Below are 18307 nucleotides of genomic sequence, written 5' to 3' on the forward strand. Positions count from 1 at the left end.
TAGACGCGACAGGCATCAGGGACTCCTCTACTTGTCACAGAGGCAGTATATTCATAAAGTCCTTGAGCGCTTCCCCATGTAGGACATAAAGCCTATTGGCTGTCCATTGCCTTCTTATGTGAAGGTATCACAGACTAATTGTCCGCAGACAGATGAGCAGAGGGCCGAGATGGCCCATTCCCTATGCATCCGCAGTGGGTAGTCTTATGTATGCCATGATAGCCACTCATCCAGATATTGCCTTTGCAGTTGGTGTTGTGGCACGCTATATGGCTACACCTGGCAAGAAGCATTGGGATGCCGTGAAGGTTATCATGAGGTACATGAAGGGCACTACAAATATATGCATATGCTATGGCAGCCAGGATACAGGAGTCGTGAGGTACACTGACTCTGATTATGCAGGACATGCAGATAGTAGGAAGTCCACTTCCGGCTATGTATTCACCTATGTTGGAGGTGCTGTTTCTTGGATCTCCAGGGTGCAGAAATACACGGCCCTTTCTACTATAGAGGCCGAGTATGTTGCAGCCACTGAGGCTTGCAAGGAGGCCATTTGGTTGGATCATTTAGTTGTTGACCTTGGTATTGATGCTATCCCTACACTGCATTCGGTTTCTATGAGTGCTATTCAATTAGCCAAGAATCCGGTCTTCCATGTGAAGACGAAACACATTGAGGTGAGGTATCACTTCATACGTGGGGTCATTGAGGACAAGTCTGTTGATCTTGTCAAGATCTCGACTAACCAAAATCCTGCATATCTGCTCATGAAAAGCCTCTCTACAGAGCGCTTTGCCTTCCTCAGGAGGTTGATGGGCGTGGGATGAGATGACGTCTTTCCTCATCCTGTTGTACATGTGTACATGTTGTACTGTCTTTTTTCTTTTTCTTTTCACTCCTCACTGGGACAGATTCGCCTTTAAGTGGGAGGTTATTGGGGGTAAAGGCGCCTCTGCCTAGCCGCCCTGCATGTCCTAGAGGTTATTTTAGTGACAGTCACCACCACTGCAGGCCGGCGGGCGCCCATCACCGTCACTTTATTCTTTATTCTTTTAGTGACAGTTTGAATAAAGGAAGGCCTGATCACACATTGTGACTGTTGGAGTTCCCATTTCTAGTCTCTCCCTTTCTTGCTCTTGCTCTCCCGCCATAGCTCTCGAGTCCAACCTTTGATCCGTCACTCCCTTTCAAGTAGTAACTGCCTCAGCCCAAAAGTGCTGCAATAAGCCAGCCTGGCTAAGCATGCTATGGATCCTTTCCTGAATGGTCCTATTCATGCATTCAACCATACCATTCTGGGGAGGGATGTAAGGAGCGGTCAACTGATGCTTAATACCCCGCTCATCACAAAACTGCTCAAAAGCACGTGATACATACTCACCCCCATTATCTGACCTTAGGTATCTCAGCATATTCCCAGATTGGTTCTCTGCTAATGCAAGCCAATGCTGAAATGTGTCTAAGACATCGAATTTTCTCTTTATGGGATAAGCCCAAACCTTACGTGAGTAATCATCTATCAAAAGTAACAAAATACTTTGCCCCACCAAGTGACTGGCAGGGCATGGGCTCACATACATCTGACTGCACAAGAGCCAAGGGCGAACCCATGCATTTCTTACGAGACTTTTTATGCATATTCCTAGTCTGCCTGCCATACAAACAATAATCACGAGTCAAAATGTGAAGAGTCAAAAGGCGAAAGATACTGCAAAAGCACGGAGCATTTTCATTCCTTTAAGGGACAGATGCCCCAAACGAGCATGCCAAAGGGATACATGGGGAATAGAACCCACAAAGAAAACATGATTCAAGGTAGCTCCAAATACAAGTAAGGGATAGAGGCTGCCAGACTTGGCACCTCTTCCAAGCACAAGCCTGCCCCACGAGTAATCTTCCATGCAGAGTCTCCAAAAGACACAAAATACCCTACATCATCAAGCTATCCAGTTGACATATAAGGCTGCAAGTCAACGCAGGTACATGGCGTACATCATGCAAAACAAAAGAACTGCCAGAAGGAAACCACTGCCTAACATCTCCAATGCCCATAATGTCAAGAGACCTATCATCACCAAGGCGCACAGAACCAGAGATGGTGTGATAAGTATGGAACCAATCTCTATAGGGTGTCACATGAAATGCCGCACCCGAATCCAAAAGCCAGCACTGTGCATACATAGAATGTGTCTCAAAAGCTTGTAAGGCATCGCATGAAAAAGCTGCAAGTATGTAATCCTCATCTAAATCAGTGGCCTACATGGCATTAACCTCTTCTATCTTCACACTAGACTTTGCAACAGGTACAATACTGCGCTCAAAAGACTTTTCTTGTACTTTCTCTTTTTCCTTTTCCTTGCGCTTATCATCGCGTATCTTATGGCACTGCTGCCTAATATGTCTTGCTTTCCCACAATAATGATAGGTAAGATCAGACTTCCGTCCACGAGACTTATTGTGGCCACATGACTTTAACTTGGACTTCTAAGAGTCCTTGCCCTTATGATCATTATCATGCCTACCATGTCTGCCACCTCTAACTGTCAATGCATGTGAAGAGCAAGAAGCATCATTGTTTCTCCTATTGATTTCCTTAGTCAATAAAGCACTCTCAACATCTTTGATTTTCAGCCCATCAAGCTTGTTCATACATATGGCAGTACAAAAGACATCCCATGATTCAGGCAAGGTGCCAAGCAGAAACAATAGGTGCAAGTTGTCTTTGAACTCAATACCCTGTGATAACAGATTCTTCATGATAGCATGAAACTGGCTGAAATGAGATGATAGGGATGTCCACTCCTTCATGCGAAGGTCCATTAACTGTTTCAGCCAATACATCTGTGACGCAGCACTCTGCTGCACATAAAGCTCCTGAATCTTCTCCCATAAGTCCCATGCACTCTGATTCTCATCTTCAACAACATTATGATGGACCTCTATTGAGAGTGACAAGATAATGGTAGACTTGCATAGCTCATCAACTTCCATCCAAACATCATCATCCATATCCTCGAGTTTAGCACCCTTGAAACGCAATGGTTTAATCTACAACTTCAGCACCAAAACCTGCCATATCTGGAACTTCCAATACCCATAGTTGGTACCATCCAACTTGGCAATGTTAAAGAGAGTCGTGTCTTTCAAATGACCAACCATACTGTCCCAAATCAAAGCAAAAATGCAAAATTGCAGGTTGTTATAATTAGTAAAAAATGCACTAAAACCACTGCTAAAACTGGCTGAAAGAGTGGATATCACCAAGAGAACCACCGGTCCACCAAATATGACCAAGATAACATCAAACAATAAGCATTACCCTCCTACAAGTGCTCGAAATCTGCAGATTTTAGCTTGCTAGAATAAATTACAGTAATATGTAAAATTGTCCCAAAGTGAAGCAATCACTAATATATATGTCACAACAACTACCAGATAGTAAGATACATCCAACAATGAGTGTCAAGGGGCAAGAAGATACCAAGAACTGTCAAACCAATAACCTATCAAGCAAGATACATCTCATAGGTCTAGAAGTCATGCATGTAATGGGTCTCGGGGTAAGAGAAGAGACCAAGCACAACCACAACTAATAGAGCAAGAAGTTCAATACATAACCATCCAAGATACAGACACAATTGACAAACCTGCGACAAAGATAGGTGCCTGTCCCAATAGGCGTATCAAATCAGCCCACTATATTACAGCCCAAATCTGCTCCAAATCAGTCCCAAAGCATAGACATAGCATCCCATAACATCCGGGCATCAATAGGCATCAAATGGGCAATGCCAAGAAGCATCAAACATCAAATATCAAGTGTTGCCCTGTTTTTGATAGTCATGGGACTGTGTATACACCAATCGCTGAAGGTGCAAGCACTCGTATCGATCGTTGGGAGCCAAGAACCAATGCTGGGGAGTCCGAAGATGATCTGGAAGGTTGCAAACAATGCTGGGAAGCCAGGGAAGGAGCTGAAAATGCCATGAGTGGATCAGCCCACCTCCTAAAAATGTGTCGCATTTTGCGTTGGCTGCTCCTTGGCAATGATTAGGGGCTTCAATGCAACCCTGTAAGATGCCAAATGAAGACCAAGAAGATCGGGGAGGAGGCGGCAGATCAAAACATACTTGCAAATGAAGGTGCCATGGCTACCATTGAAGCTCGAGTTGAAGCTCTTCAAATCTGGGCTGAAGAGAATGCCGAGCAAGCTCCAATGCCTTTGCTCTGATACCAATTGAAAGGGAAGTAGAACCCAAGAGGAAGAAGCTTGGCGGTGAGAGCTATGGCGGATGGAGAGCAAGAGCAAGAGACAGAGAGACTCAAAAGTGAGAACTCCAACAACCACAATGTGTGGCCGGGCCTTCCTTTATTCAAACTATCACTAAAAGAATAAAGAATAAGTGACTGTGACGAGTGCCCGCCACCTGCAGTGTGCAGTGGCGGGGTATTGTCAGTTTAGTAATACACGGGCGGCTAGGCGGAGGCGCCTTTACCCCCAACAAATAGTTTTCTCGTGTGGACGAAAAGCACTACCAAGAAAATATCATTGTCATTTCCAATACAAGCTAGATCAAAGGATGAAGAATTCAAGTAAAAGATGTTACAAGATATACCTAATAATAGATTTTTGAGACTTAGCCATTAAGTTCCACCTTTTGAACTTAGTGTTTCTAGTTTTTAATATAACATTAAAGTTATAAACATCTTCATTCAAGAATATGAAAATATTTTTAAAAAAGATAATATTAAAAATTAAATTCAAAATATTGAAAGAAGTTTTTTCTCTTTTTTTGGAGTTTTTGAATTCTCTACCTAAGCTAAGTTGATATTTTTTAGGAGGCTCGATTTTTAGTCCAAACTAAACATTGTGTGTGTGTGTGTGTGTGTGTGTGTGTGTGTGTGTGTGTGTGTGTGTGTGTGTGTGTGTGTGTGTGTGTGTGTGTGTGTGTGTGTGTGTGTGCGTGCACGCGCGCGCATGCGTGCGTGCGTGCGCGCGCCCATACGTGTGCATGTGTGTTTGTGTGTGTGTGCATGAGTGCATGCATGTGTGCGCATGCACGTGCGTGTGTGTGTGAGGGGCCAAAGTTAGGGGATGAAAGATTTAACTCTAAATGGAACTCCTAATATTGGCAATAACCAATAAAATGAAATATAGATGTCCCACAAATCATCCCAAAATCATCAAAGATCCAACATTTTTCTAATTGCCAAATTAACCATGCATGAACATGTATAAAAAATATGGATTGAGATGATACATATTACAACATACCATTGACAAAATCAAGTAAAAAACATCCATGACATGGAAAAATAACATGACTTTGATGGCACATGAAACCAATCAAGCTCGATACCCACCTCTAGGCATAGTGGTAGTAAGAATAATTTTTTCAAAAAGTCGAAGTTCAACTATTAGCACATTGTCTCCTTGAACCCTTCCATCCCATTCTATCTCATGTTAAGCAAGATATTAAGACCTAAAATTTAGATTCTCTCCTATAATGGACTCAAAATGGCCCTTTTAGTAAGTCATGCAACTTCCCCAAAATGAAAAGCATTAGAATAAACACATTAGAATATAATAGCACCATATTAAAATATGACAACACCTTCACTCAAATGAGATGGAGGTTTGCCAATGGGAGAGCACATTGGATAAAGGTCACATAATGAGTTTCCAAGGTTACAAAGGATACAATGAAGTAGGGTAAGGGGGCTAATTATGAAACAAGTGCTAAAAAGAAAACACCTTGGAGATAATATGTAACAAAACAAGGAATATCTTGAGAATTTTACTCAGATGTCACTCATTGATTTACTAAAAAAGTGTCACTTGTACCACTACCTTGAGAACCCTACCCAAAAAAAAAAAATTTAACTAACTTTTTTTTTTAATACTAAGTTTTACTTTAGACTCATTCAATTCCTCTTGATGGCCCTTATATATTCATATATTCAGATCTCAAAAAACAAGGCAAAATGTGAAAACCTCCCCAAAGATACATCTTTTTCATTAGGTGGGTTCTATAGATGGCCCCTTACCCTAAGTACATCCATAAATTCTACCCACCACAAATGACTTCTTATCAAGGAAAAAATCAATACCCACAAAGAGACCCATAATTATTACCCAATTGTTAGCCATCAAGGCCGGCACCTTACCACCCTTAGTAAGTCATTGCTATTATTTATAAATCCACATTGGCTCTCACTCAAGTAATACATTATTTGTAAATTGCTTAGCATTATCAAACTAGGCCATTTAACATGTGGTGTGTGGAGCAATCCAATTTTTCCTATTGTGTAGTAGTGTATGCACAAAGGGTAAATATAGGGTAGCTTGAAGGTGATCTGAACATGTTATGCTATATCTAAACTTAGCTTTCTAAGCATTCATATCATAATGATGTGAATTTTAAGATTGCCTTCATGTTCAACCATTAATTCAAGGGTTTTTATTAGCCCATCGTTAAGTCTCTTTAAACTAATCCTAAAAGCACATTAATACATTTATCATTATTATTAAATGGCTTGGTTTTGGTGATAATTGATTCTTTATTTCCATCATTCCACCTAGCTATCATCAACCCTCTTGACACCCACTAATTTTTACACCCCTTTCGCAGATGTCTCAGTTTGTGGTGCCTTCCAAAGTGTTGCCTCAGTTGTACATGTAGTCCTACAGCCATCTGACCTAATTTGGGAAGCTTTCATCAAATCTTCAACATCAAAGGCATATTGATCAACTCTCTATCATTTGTCCTCAACTATACAACCTACTTTCGACACCCTACTAAAACATCCAACTAGAATCCAAGTTGCACACACGATGTGACACAAGTCACATCCATGGCAAAAAACATAAAAATGGACATTAAGTTCACCTTGTCATCCATAGAGCCAAGTGGGCTCACCCCTGACCTAGAAGCTATTTATTCCTATGGTTAAGAACCAATTCGAGTTCAAGTGAAACATAACAAGCAATGACCATGAGTCGCAAGACTTCTTTAATCCGGACTATTAGTTCACCTTGCCCACTTATTCTTTCAAACAACTTGTATGACACTGAGTGAACTCAAATGTCTAAAGGTAAATCTAACTTGTAAGGTAGTATACTTATCTTTAAGGTAATCTGCAAAGTATTGCAATACCTCAAAAATAATTTGTAGCACTTGCCAATAATTATTGAATTGTTATTGAATTGGAGTCCTTTAAAACTTTAAGGTAAGCCAATGCCCTTTTAGAGATCTTGAGGAGTATGACTATGGTTAGCATAAAACCTAACATGATCTTGGGCTATTTTAAGGCTTTTCCTTGCAATCATCAATATCTCTTTGCATATCATGTAGAAAGCTGACCATACAGATTGCATTTTCACTTCCTTAAGCTCTATAACAATTATCTAGCTAAGATAATTGTCTATCAAAGTCTCTACAAGAAACATGTGCACATAGCATATTTTTCATTGTTTGATTTGTCCTCTCAATTTTTCCATCAATCTCAAGATATTCTAAAGATAACATGAAAAATCACGTCTCCAACTTCTGGAAGACTATTTGCAAGCACAATGACTAATGCCCTTAGAATCATGTTCACTCACTATTTCCTTGCATAAACCTTAAAGTTCATACAAATGCTCAATAAAAGGTCTAGTCAATTTGTGGCAATGGTAATGTTTGTCTTCAAAATGAATTGAGCCATTTTTACCAATCAATTGAATGCAAGTAAATTGCATTATGATTGTGATTTATACAAGATAATCCTATAACAAAATTCATAGAAATACTATTCTACTTGCAAGGAATTTGTAAAGGATGTAACATTTCCACTTATTTATGCCACTTAACTTTATTACTCTTAACACACCAAGCGCTCACACATGTAAGATTCAACCAAAGTCTTCATGTGCAATATATAAAATATTGAGTGACCAAAGCTAAAGTCCAATGTATGCTTAAGGTATCCCACCCTTGATGTATCATGACTCATATAAAATCTTTATGCACATATCCTCAGTATCAAGTGTATATACTTTTTCCTATTTAAATATTATTCCATTTCAAAACAATTATTTTTCTACCATTTTTCAACTTTTGAGCATCTAGACCACCAAAGCTTTTTGGGCTACTGGATCCATCTTAAACTAATTGTCAAATTATATTGAAGTAAGAATTGTTTTAGTAAAATATTTTTTTTAATAAAATTCAATCAAAATTTCAAGGTACTTCAAATAACATTGTCAACCATATTAGTTGTGCCCTTTCAATAGGAAATGTCAAAGTCAAACTCCTCCATAAGCTCCGTCCATGTTGCCTTATGGCCATGATCAAGCTATCTGCAACATCAATGTAGTGGTAACCAATCATTGGAATGCTTGGACACATTGATCGAGCTCACTAGTCCAAACAACCAGAAGACTAATATGCTTCTTCTTGCTTAAAATTAACTAAAGCAAATTTGTCAAGGATTCAACAATCATTGACTAATCCAACACTACTCAAATCTTTTCAAGATCAATTCAATGTCATCAACCAAGATGACATGTCTGAGTTACAAAAGCTCTATACAAAATAATTCGCATATAGATAATTTCACAAACAGGTGTACTCATCTTGAGAGTCATAAGACGATATATACATGGTTTGTATATTCCTCCAATGATTTACTATGAACAATTATGGCATCAAAAGTAAACGAATCTCCACACTAGTTGAGATACAAACAAAACAAACCATTCATCATTTTCAAAAAAGTAATGGGTTGCATTTTGTACTTTGTATGGATACTATCAATTCTTAGTCTTTTATTATGGAATATTCTCAAGGGTTGTTTGTACCTGGTGGTGTCCAAACCTAAGATCAATCATTTAGTAAGGTACATTCTTAATGGTAACTTTATTGCGACTTTTACAATTCATACAAAAGCACATTGTGTCATACATTTTTTAAACGACAAATACAACCCCACAAAGATTTACTATGTTCAATAAAACCCTTCACAAGATAATCATGAAATTATCTAACTATGCCATCCTCATTCGCGTTGATATAAGATGGTATAACTATTAGGCAACATCTCGATCCTATGATCCATTGTATCATGAGATGATTGAAGTTCATCAAGTAATTCAAATGGAATCATATTAGTGAGTGCATGCAACAATGGATGTAGACACTTATTCACATTAGAGTCATTATCAAAATACATTGTTGAATTGATAATTAGATTTTTTTTCAATAAAACAAATATAAGTAACAATATCCAAATCATGAAGACATTTAAAGGTTTGATATCATATGTATACCAAATTCGTCGATCGTAGAGGATGGACAACCCATGATCAAATAAAACCAACCATCAAGTTTATAAGAGACTACATGAGATTTATAAATTACAAACAATAAAGAACATCTACCAAAAAACCATAGGATGCCAAGAATAACATCCAATTATCAAAAGTTATTGATTAAAATTCTAAAGGCTTGTGCTATTATTGTGTCGAAATATCCAAACTTGGCAATATCTAATCTCAATGATCCAAAGACGAACCCTCTCCATAACATACTTAAATATTTTCAGGCAACAAGTGCCATGTGGAATCGAAGTCTTTACACCAATTAAGAGAAGAAAGAAAATTGTGAGTAATGTCTGACTAGTCACCATTGATACTACGAATGACCTTCAAAAGGTCATGCATGCCAAATACAATTTTATTTACTGAACACCCGAAAAACTATTCGAATTAATGAAGTAATCATTTGTTAAAAATCAAATAATACATCTAAAGCTTCCACAATGTTCATTAACACTTTGGAAGTTGTCTTTACCTTATATTACAAATACTTTGCCTCGCGCAAGTGTATTATTTGATATGCAAAGCTATAACCTTTTGAACCATCTTCACTATAAGTCACCTTGCATTTATCGTTCTTCTATACTCCAAAGGTGAGTAATGAGATGCTATTACTACTATAGGATACTTTTTTGTCTTAGATATAGAGGCAACTCGATGGGATCCACCATCAACTAAGTGCCCCTATGGACAACCAAAATATTTTTACGATTCATTGTGTACCTATAGATATCATCAAAAAATGCAGAGGAATATCATTTTGGCAATCTAATGACAACCCAAACAAGTAGCACATATGAAGCAACACTCCTGAATCATCCAACACCTGCATTTTATAAAGGCCCTTGGAACTCAATGTGAATAAGCATGCAAGATCTTCATTCCCACATCTATCTAATTCCAATAACTTGCAAAGATTTCAATATGATCATCAATCACAAACCACTTCTAAGAAACAAAATAAAAACCCATCCATAGTTCAAGCTTGAGAACTGGCCCCACCCACCAAGCATGCTTCCCTTGTAAAATATGAATATATGTATGTCCATCACATTGAGCATCATCAAACTAATACAAATTCCTATAGATTGTCCATTTTGCCAACTACAAGTCAATGTTTATCTATCACATTCCTCCCTTTTGAAGGGATCATGTTGGAATTACAAATGCAATGTTCTCATGGCTACAAGCATCATCCAAAAGTGGAGAATGTGAAGCTCAACAAGTTGCCATTGCATTTTCTTCAATTAGGCTTGCAAAGCAACCATGACAAACTAGGTAACATTGAAACACCTTTCCAAATTAACATTTGAAAGTGCTTAGAATCAAGAAAAACCAACCATGCATCCTCCTTGTATTAGGTACTCACAATCAATTCCTCAAAGCAAAGCACATTTGAGAAACCATGATGAAAGTAGAAGATAATCGTGGGGAGAGCAATAAATAAAGCACAAAGAGAGAGAGAGAGAGAGAGAGAGAGAGAGAGAGCAAAAGAGATTATTTTATTAACGAAAATTGTGAGCACCGAGTTCGATAGAATATAACATTGTTGGGTGTTGGAATGCACAATGCAAAAGCAAACGCAAACACAAGCAACTTTTTTTTTAAGAGATTGGGTCAAAGCTAACATTAATGAGCTTTCCAATTTAAACTTTAGAAAAGATTAATACTTAATGCCCCTCCTCCCCTTTCTACCATAATAATAATGTAGTCAATTGAGACTCCAAGAATCTCATGAGCATGGCCTCCAAGAGATACCACTACGTCAAGGGCAATGTGAAGGAGAATCTTAAAAAGAACTAAAATGAGATCCACCATGTGAAACAAGCCCCTCTCCCCAGAGGTTTGCACCCACCTATTTCATAAGACTTCCCCACCTAACATGATGGCATAGGCTACTCATCGTGAACACACCACATCCTCCAATTTGCCAACCGCCTATTGATCCACCACTTACCCCAACCACTTGATCTCACTATATCAACCATGATAAACTACAACCTAGCTGTGCATGTTGACTAAACCCAAGCAACATAACTTCATCTCTCTTTCCTTGCTCACCTACGAGAAAGCAATTGCTCTCCCATCACATATGCTACATTCACCCTCATTATGGCACTCACAAAATCTCACAATCACCACACTTCACACAATGAATTTTCAGAAACATTAAAAATAATGCTTCAGCATTGACATTGATATCACAATTAACATTAAAACTAGCATAAATACTAAAAACTAGTACCATAATAACATCCAATATAGTATTAGCATTACAATTGATCAAATTGACATCAAATGTCTGTCAAAACTAAATCATTGATACCAATCCAAGCAACAAGACCTCCATTATCAACAATAATCTACCATGGCCTCGGAGTGGCAACTCTCCACGTTTTGACCATAACTACCACCTAAAAGGACTTCAAAAGCATCATCACCTCATTACCATCCCAAATTCAAGTACCAAACAAGAAATATACCTCACCATACCTAACACTTGCAACACACATCCAATGCACACTCCTCTCACTAATAGCATCCTATTTAGAGATCAACACACTCAGAGTTATAATTCTGACAACTCCAGCTTACCTCATCCCCGCTCCACCCAAGTCACAAAACCCATATTATACCAACATACAGTTCTGATTCATACATTCATTCATTCATCACTTTGAATTATCTTTATCTTGAGTTCTACTGTTTCATTGCGTTTGTTATAGACTTTTATGCTCTCTATCTCCGTTCAAGCATTTCTATCCTTCAAGCTGCACTATAGTACCCTTTGCAGACAGACTACTACATGATAGAAAACTTGGATTGCTCCACATCCTAAATATTAAATGGGCTGGTTTACCTCGCAGTAACCTTTGAAAACACTACTGAATAACAGAAAAACTGGACTGCCCCATATACCAAATATTCAGTAAGGTGGCTAATGCTAAGCAATTTATATCTAGTGTATTACCTGAGTTCACAGTTTGATTGCCACGTTTGCCACTATTTTTTCAGCAAATAATGTACCCTAACAAAAGCCCTAACAAGTCGTGCAACTCAAACCTTTTTCAAAACTGAATCTCTCAGAACAGGGATTGCCAGCTTGGCTTGCTCAATCTTAATTGATCTAACAACTAATTGCTCAGAAACACCACCAAGGACATATCTCTCTTCTTATTGTCTGCAACTTGTCAGCTACATACCACAGAGAGAGAGAGAGAGAGAGAGGAGTAACTTTTTCATAAGAGGTTTTAGATTCAGATAAAAAAAGCAATCAACAGGGGCAGGCATGAATTAAAAAAGTTTGAATGACAGATGGCATCGACAAGGGGGTGGACAAGCAATCCTTGTCTGCAGAATCCAAGAAACAACTGTTGTCACCCTTCATCTGAGTATATCAGATATGCATTTAAAAGCCTTGGTTCCTACATTATACAGAAGACTCTGAATAGTCAGTTTGCCCCCACGATAAGTTCAAAGGCACTGAAACTGCCTGTATCACATATACACCAAACTATTGAACAGAAGCTACAACCCCAAAACCTGTCCCTAGGCCTTTCCATTTACATCAGAAATTGCAAAGGTTTTTAAAGCTTTATCCAGATATCTGAATATAATGTTATTAATTTACAAGAAATCCAAACATAAAGTCTGATGCACCATAAAATTGACCCAAACACAAAGCCATGGCTTAATAACCATGCCAAAACCATCAAGCATGCAGAGACCCTTAACTATAAATGATGATGTTTTCAGCAGGGTACATCCGAGCCTAAAAGACAGCATGACATTCGCCTGTAACAAAAATGCATCACAGGTTTTAAACAGACAGACCTTTGCAGAGCTTGAGACAACAATAGGCTTGTACTACTATCAGCCACTTCATAATAACTTAAAGACTTAGCAAGATGCACCACTTGTTTAGATGTATTCTAATAAGACATATCCAGTGTTACTCTCCAATCACCTACAAACACGAAAATGCAGCAGCAGACGAAAATTTTCTAGTTGCGTATTGCAAGCTGGGCGAATAGAGAAACACCACCTGTAAAGACACTTTCAAAATCCGATAACTCCAGCAACTTACACTAGTCTCTTCCCAAAACTACCTGCCACACAAAACTCAAACTATCCAAACAGTATAGCATTAATACAAAGAACATGTCCCACATTTAGGGGGGGTTAGACCTGTAACCAAAACAGGCCTACAAGAGCTAGTACACCTGACTTTCACTTTACATTACCAGTCTCAAACCAGAAACTGCAACATGACTGCCTACTTTGCTTCATAGTAGCTGTACAAAGCAAGCCCTCTGGTTCAAGGAATGACCTGTGAAGTGTTCCTACAGATAAATTGCTCCTTGGAGATGAAAAACAGGATCACTATGACTAACAATTTAACAAAAGAATCGCACCAATTGCCTCCATTTCGAAGAATCCCATCAGAATCCTGTGTCAGCTCTTAAGAGTAAAGCCCTTTACTTGATATTGAGACTATCAGATACAAGGTCAAAACTTGAATATGATTACTTTTGCCTCAGGCCCTAGCCCAGGCTGCTATTTTCTCCTTTTGACTTTAATAATCTTCCTACTACTTTTGTCTGCACCTGGTTGTGAAGTGACAGTTGTTGAAGAAAGGGAAGCTAATGGTGCCCCTCTTCCAAGCCCAGGATGCTGTTCAGGAGACAATGCCCCTGTCTGAGAACTCAAAAACGGAGACAAGGTTGAGGAAGAAAAGGGTGACACGACTGACGATGATGTAGCTGCTTGGGACCCAAAAGAAAAAGTTGTGGAAGACTTCACGGTGTCATTAGCTGCGTTGGAGGTAAAAGTAGCATTAGCATCAAAAGCAAAACTTGAAGAAGATGGCTGCGAACTACTGGACCCAGGGGGGAAACTCGATAGTGAGGATAAAGAAGCAGTTGGCCCAAAGGAAAAAGTTGATGGCGAGGATGTAGCACTAGTGGACCCAAAGCCAAAAGGGGATGCCGAAGCAGTCACCCCAAAGGGAAGTGTTGGTGGAGAGGATGAAGCAGCATTGAACCCAAGGGACACCGCTGGCAGCGAAGCTGTAGCCGTAATAGCTACAGCAGAAGGTGAAGTGGACTTGGACCCAAATGTGAATGTCGGGGTAGAAAATGTAGAATTGGACCCAAACTCAAAGGTAGGAAACTCTGGTTCAGCTGAGGGTGCTGTAAAAGAAAAAACCGGAGTGGAGTTTGCTGCAGTAGATGCATTGATTTCTGAAGACGTGAATGAATTGACTGATGTCAGTCCTGCTGCAGCAGATGAGCTTGACACGCTTGGAGTGGCACTTGCCCCAATTGAGTATGTGCTCGCTACAGACACCTGAGATGATCCCAATGTAGAACTAGCACCTTCAGTATGACTCGTTCCTAATACAGTTGGTGGGCCTCCAAATCCAAACAATGAAGGACCCGACATAGAGGCCTTTGAAGGAGTCCCAAAAGAGAAAGCCGGGGTTGAAGATGATGTGCTGGATGACAAGGCAGAGAAACTACTGAGCCCTGATGAATTCAAAGCTGAAGATGCATTTGATGCCTTTGCAAAAGAGAAAGGACTGGAAGTTGGAGGCACAGGATGTCCTGAATCTTGCACAGAAAAAAAAGAACCCCTTGTGGTAGAAGAAAACACTGCACTGCCAGTGCCAAAACTGAAAGATGTCACTGACTGTGCTGATGCAGCTCCAGTTGACGCAGACCTCAAAGCAGGTACAGCTGCAGAATCCGAAGACCACTTCGGTCCCCCTACCATTGTCTCTTCAGACTCTTTGCCTGATTCTGTGACTTTAAACAATCCACCCTCTCCATCACCTGACCTCATAGCACTCATTCTGCTCCCAGTATACGTTTTAGGAGCCGGTGAAAAGAATGCTGCTTGCTCAGAAGCTGTGGCTGCTGTAGAAGTAGTGGCTGACTCTGGTCTGGATGCTGCCAGAATCTGTGTTGGTGATATCCTCAATGGTACCACTGTCTTTTCTGTGACTGCTGTAGAATACAGCATGCTTGCAGACCATTCTTCTGACAAGGCAGGGCCCGATGCAACAGATGTTAAGTGCTGGCCAGACGAGCCCATAGTTGTGAACAATGATGCCGGTGTAGTAAAGTGTAAACTGCCATTCAAAGTTGATAAAGGCGGAGGCTTAAACACAGATGAAGAACTCAGCTGAGAGGCATTATCAAAACTTGCAAATAATCCTGCTGCCTTCAGAGCAGGACCTCCTTGTTCTACCTTTGGTTCCTATCGACAAACAGTGGTGGTTACTTGATAGCTAAAGAACATTTATGCCACAAGCACATAAAAGCTTAGAGAACTTACCTTGGTAACTGGAAACCCAGAATTCACCATTGTTTGCTGTTCTGTTAACTTTCCTGTGTCAATGGGGGTAGAGATTTTAGGTGACACCACTCCATTTAACAGGCTAGGTTCATTGTTCCTTGAGAACCTGGACAATTCAGTGAACTGCACCTTTTTGCGTGTCAATAAGGGTGTTACATCAGGGATCGTTTCAGCAGGTTGCTTTTCTATGTCAACTTTTGCCTCATCTTGTGATGATTTCCCTTTGGGAGATGGGCTCAGTTTTTCTAACGTGTCCAAAATTTTACGAGCTGTCTGGCTCGACTGAATCGGTGGAGATGCAAATAACTGAGGCATTGATTCCCCTGTCAATCGCCTTGAATACGGACTTGGACTAGAATTTGCCCATGCCATCGACCTCTGGCGTGTCCTTCTGATAGGACCTACAGACATCCAATCCTCATCTAGTGCAGAACCTCTGGAAGGTGGCCGAACAGATGCAGGACTTCGTGCCCATGTTCTTATCATGGGAGAGCTTCTAAACCTGTCCTCTGAAAGACCTAACCCAGGAGGTGGTTGAAGCTCAGCCACCCTGTCGATTTGATGAGTAGAACCTCGAAAGGAAGCCGTCAACCCAGATGGTAATGAAGTGCGCTCTCCCATGTAAGCTCTGGCAACTTCCACTGGCGTCAAATCAGTTCTGGCTTTCTTAAGCTCTTCTCGCCACCTTTGAGCTTCCGAAAGTGGAGCAGCTGTATTGTCATCGACTACATGAGTAGCTTGTGTGTTTATAGTTGTAGCAGTAGTTAAAGCACCAACAGCAGTAGTATCAGAAACACGAGCTTGCAAAATGCCAGTGAGCCGATTCACTTGGTCCCTGCAAATTATATCCAACATAGGTTCACAATGGGCAACACATTGCCACCAACTTGAGCTTTCCACAAAAAATCTGTAGTAACAGTATGCACGGAATGACAACAGTCCAGCTAATGGACTTGAAAGAGCAGCACTCCCTCCTTAAACCTAGTAGGCAAACCTACAAAGAAAGCTTGCAAAAGACTACGGTGGTACCTGGACCAAGTCTGCTGTTTCAGCATTTCCTCCAGTTGAGCTAAATCCAGCTCCCTTTTCTCTGATCCAACAGAATCGACAGCAGCCAAAGCAAGGGTTTGCTCGGGAGCTGCAACTACGTTATCCTGCAAATGCCAAGGAACATGGATTAGAATCCTCTAGTTTTTGTCTGGTATGTTGCACATCAAACAGCACATACAACTTGCTTGATGGCGGATTCAGTAACAACATTCTGCCCACTGGATCTTACTGGATCCTTTGCAGTGCCAGCAGTAATTTCTTGAGCAGCAGACTGGGTCAAAACCTTCTCCAAGGACTCGGTTGAAACTTTTACGTCTGTAGAATCATGCGAAGAATAAACAAAGAGTTTTGGAGGCAAACAAACTTGATTTGCAATGGACCTCGATAGTGCACTCAACAAAAGCAGACCCAGACTTAAGACACGGAATGCTTCAAAAACCCTAGAAATAGTACCGGAGATTGCAGAGCCGTTAGAGATGGATGGGGGTTTACGACCACCAAAAAGAGAAGAGAAGAGGTAAGAGGCTGAGGAAGTGATGAGGCGGGATGCAGAGCCAACCAGCCGGGAGGTCATCGAAGTAGTAGAAGACACAGACGGTACTTGTGCAGCTCCGTAGCGGCCGGATGTAGGGCGATCGTACGGAGTTTTCTTACTAGAAGAGCCCCGGCGAATGACTCGAAGCTTGCCGCCGCCACCCCTGTCACCTCCGCCATCGCTACCTTCTGCTGCTGCTCCTGCTACTACTCTGGCCCCTGCCCCTTCCCCCGTGTCATTGCCATAACCTGTAGTGCCTGCTCCGCGCCCAGCTTCAACGAGGCGACCTGCTCTGCCGGGAGGTAGAGGAGGAAGGTCCAGTTTAAAGGGAGAAGCCATAGCATTCCAGTCGGAGCAGCTCCTGCAAGGGTAGCTGTGACGGAATGCTTCCACAGATGCGAAACCCTAATCTGCACTGTATGTAGTGCTGGCGGGTGAGAACAAGATCCCGATTCGCAGCGAATGGCTGGAGGCCATGGAAGCAACAAACGCACAGGGCATCGGTGGCGGGTGAAAGTGGCAGAAAACCCTAAATCATATTTTTTGCGCGTATTTATAGTGTAGGCTAGGCTTGGCACACAGCGAAAGGAAAGTCTCTCTCTCTCTCTCTAGCACGCGCGCGCGCCTCTCTCTCCCCGCTTCGAACGACGATGTATCTATCCATTACAAACCGTAGATACGCTTATCGACCTACGCTTTTAAGAGGCCATTTTGAAAACCAATGGGATGGGATGGATTTGACACCTTTGCAAGGCCCTTAGGTCCACGTCCCTTTGTGACTAAGGCTGGAGACGCACCGGGCTATGGACGGACGCAGGGTGGAAAAAGAGGCGTCCACTGCCCTATGTGTCAAAACGCCATTGGACCCGAGTCGGATACTTTTGGGCGGGAGATCTCCCCCGTCCCGAAATTCGAGAGCGCCCAATGTACACATTTCTCCAAAAATTGGCCTACGGGATTGACAAAAATACCCCCACCAATCCTCGCACACCTCTCATTCA

At 40.9% G+C, this 18307-nt stretch overlaps 1 protein-coding gene across 2 annotated transcripts; it reads right to left on the reverse strand.

The window, feature by feature from the left end:
• Window positions 1-13405: 13405 nt before the first annotated feature.
• LOC148040487 (uncharacterized) lies at window positions 13406-17949 on the reverse strand. 2 transcript variants are annotated; one of them, XM_087699721.1, is made up of 5 exons: window positions 17225-17949; window positions 16950-17086; window positions 16751-16875; window positions 15701-16556; window positions 13406-15622 (listed from the first exon to the last, which is right to left on the reverse strand). In XM_087699721.1, exons 1-5 carry the CDS (start codon window positions 17643-17645, stop codon window positions 13919-13921), a joined length of 3243 nt encoding a protein of 1080 aa, XP_087555847.1. In that variant the 5' UTR covers window positions 17646-17949; the 3' UTR covers window positions 13406-13918. The 2 variants fall into 2 exon arrangements, with proteins under 2 accessions (XP_087555847.1, XP_087555856.1); XM_087699730.1 differs by having other exon boundaries at window positions 13408-15622; window positions 17001-17086; window positions 17225-17948.
• Between the last annotated feature and the right edge of the window lie 358 nt (window positions 17950-18307).

The sequence above is a fragment of the Lygodium microphyllum genome, chromosome 2, assembly GCF_053477565.2.
Source record: "Lygodium microphyllum isolate KBCC chromosome 2, Lygodium_microphyllum_v1.1.10, whole genome shotgun sequence".
NCBI lineage: Eukaryota > Viridiplantae > Streptophyta > Polypodiopsida > Schizaeales > Lygodiaceae > Lygodium > Lygodium microphyllum.

What these genes read in the sequence shown, in the direction of transcription:
- LOC148040487 (XM_087699721.1), bottom strand. Translation starts at nt 17,645, where the DNA reads ATGGCTTCTCCCTTTAAACTGGACCTTCCTCCTCTACCTCCCGGCAGA. An exon ending in AAACAGCAGACTTGGTCCAG is followed by an intron (nt 16,557 to 16,750) that starts GTACCACCGTAG and finishes TATAATTTGCAG; the next exon opens with GGACCAAGTGAATCGGCTCA. An exon ending in CTGGGTTTCCAGTTACCAAG is followed by an intron (nt 15,623 to 15,700) that starts GTAAGTTCTCTA and finishes GTTTGTCGATAG; the next exon opens with GAACCAAAGGTAGAACAAGG.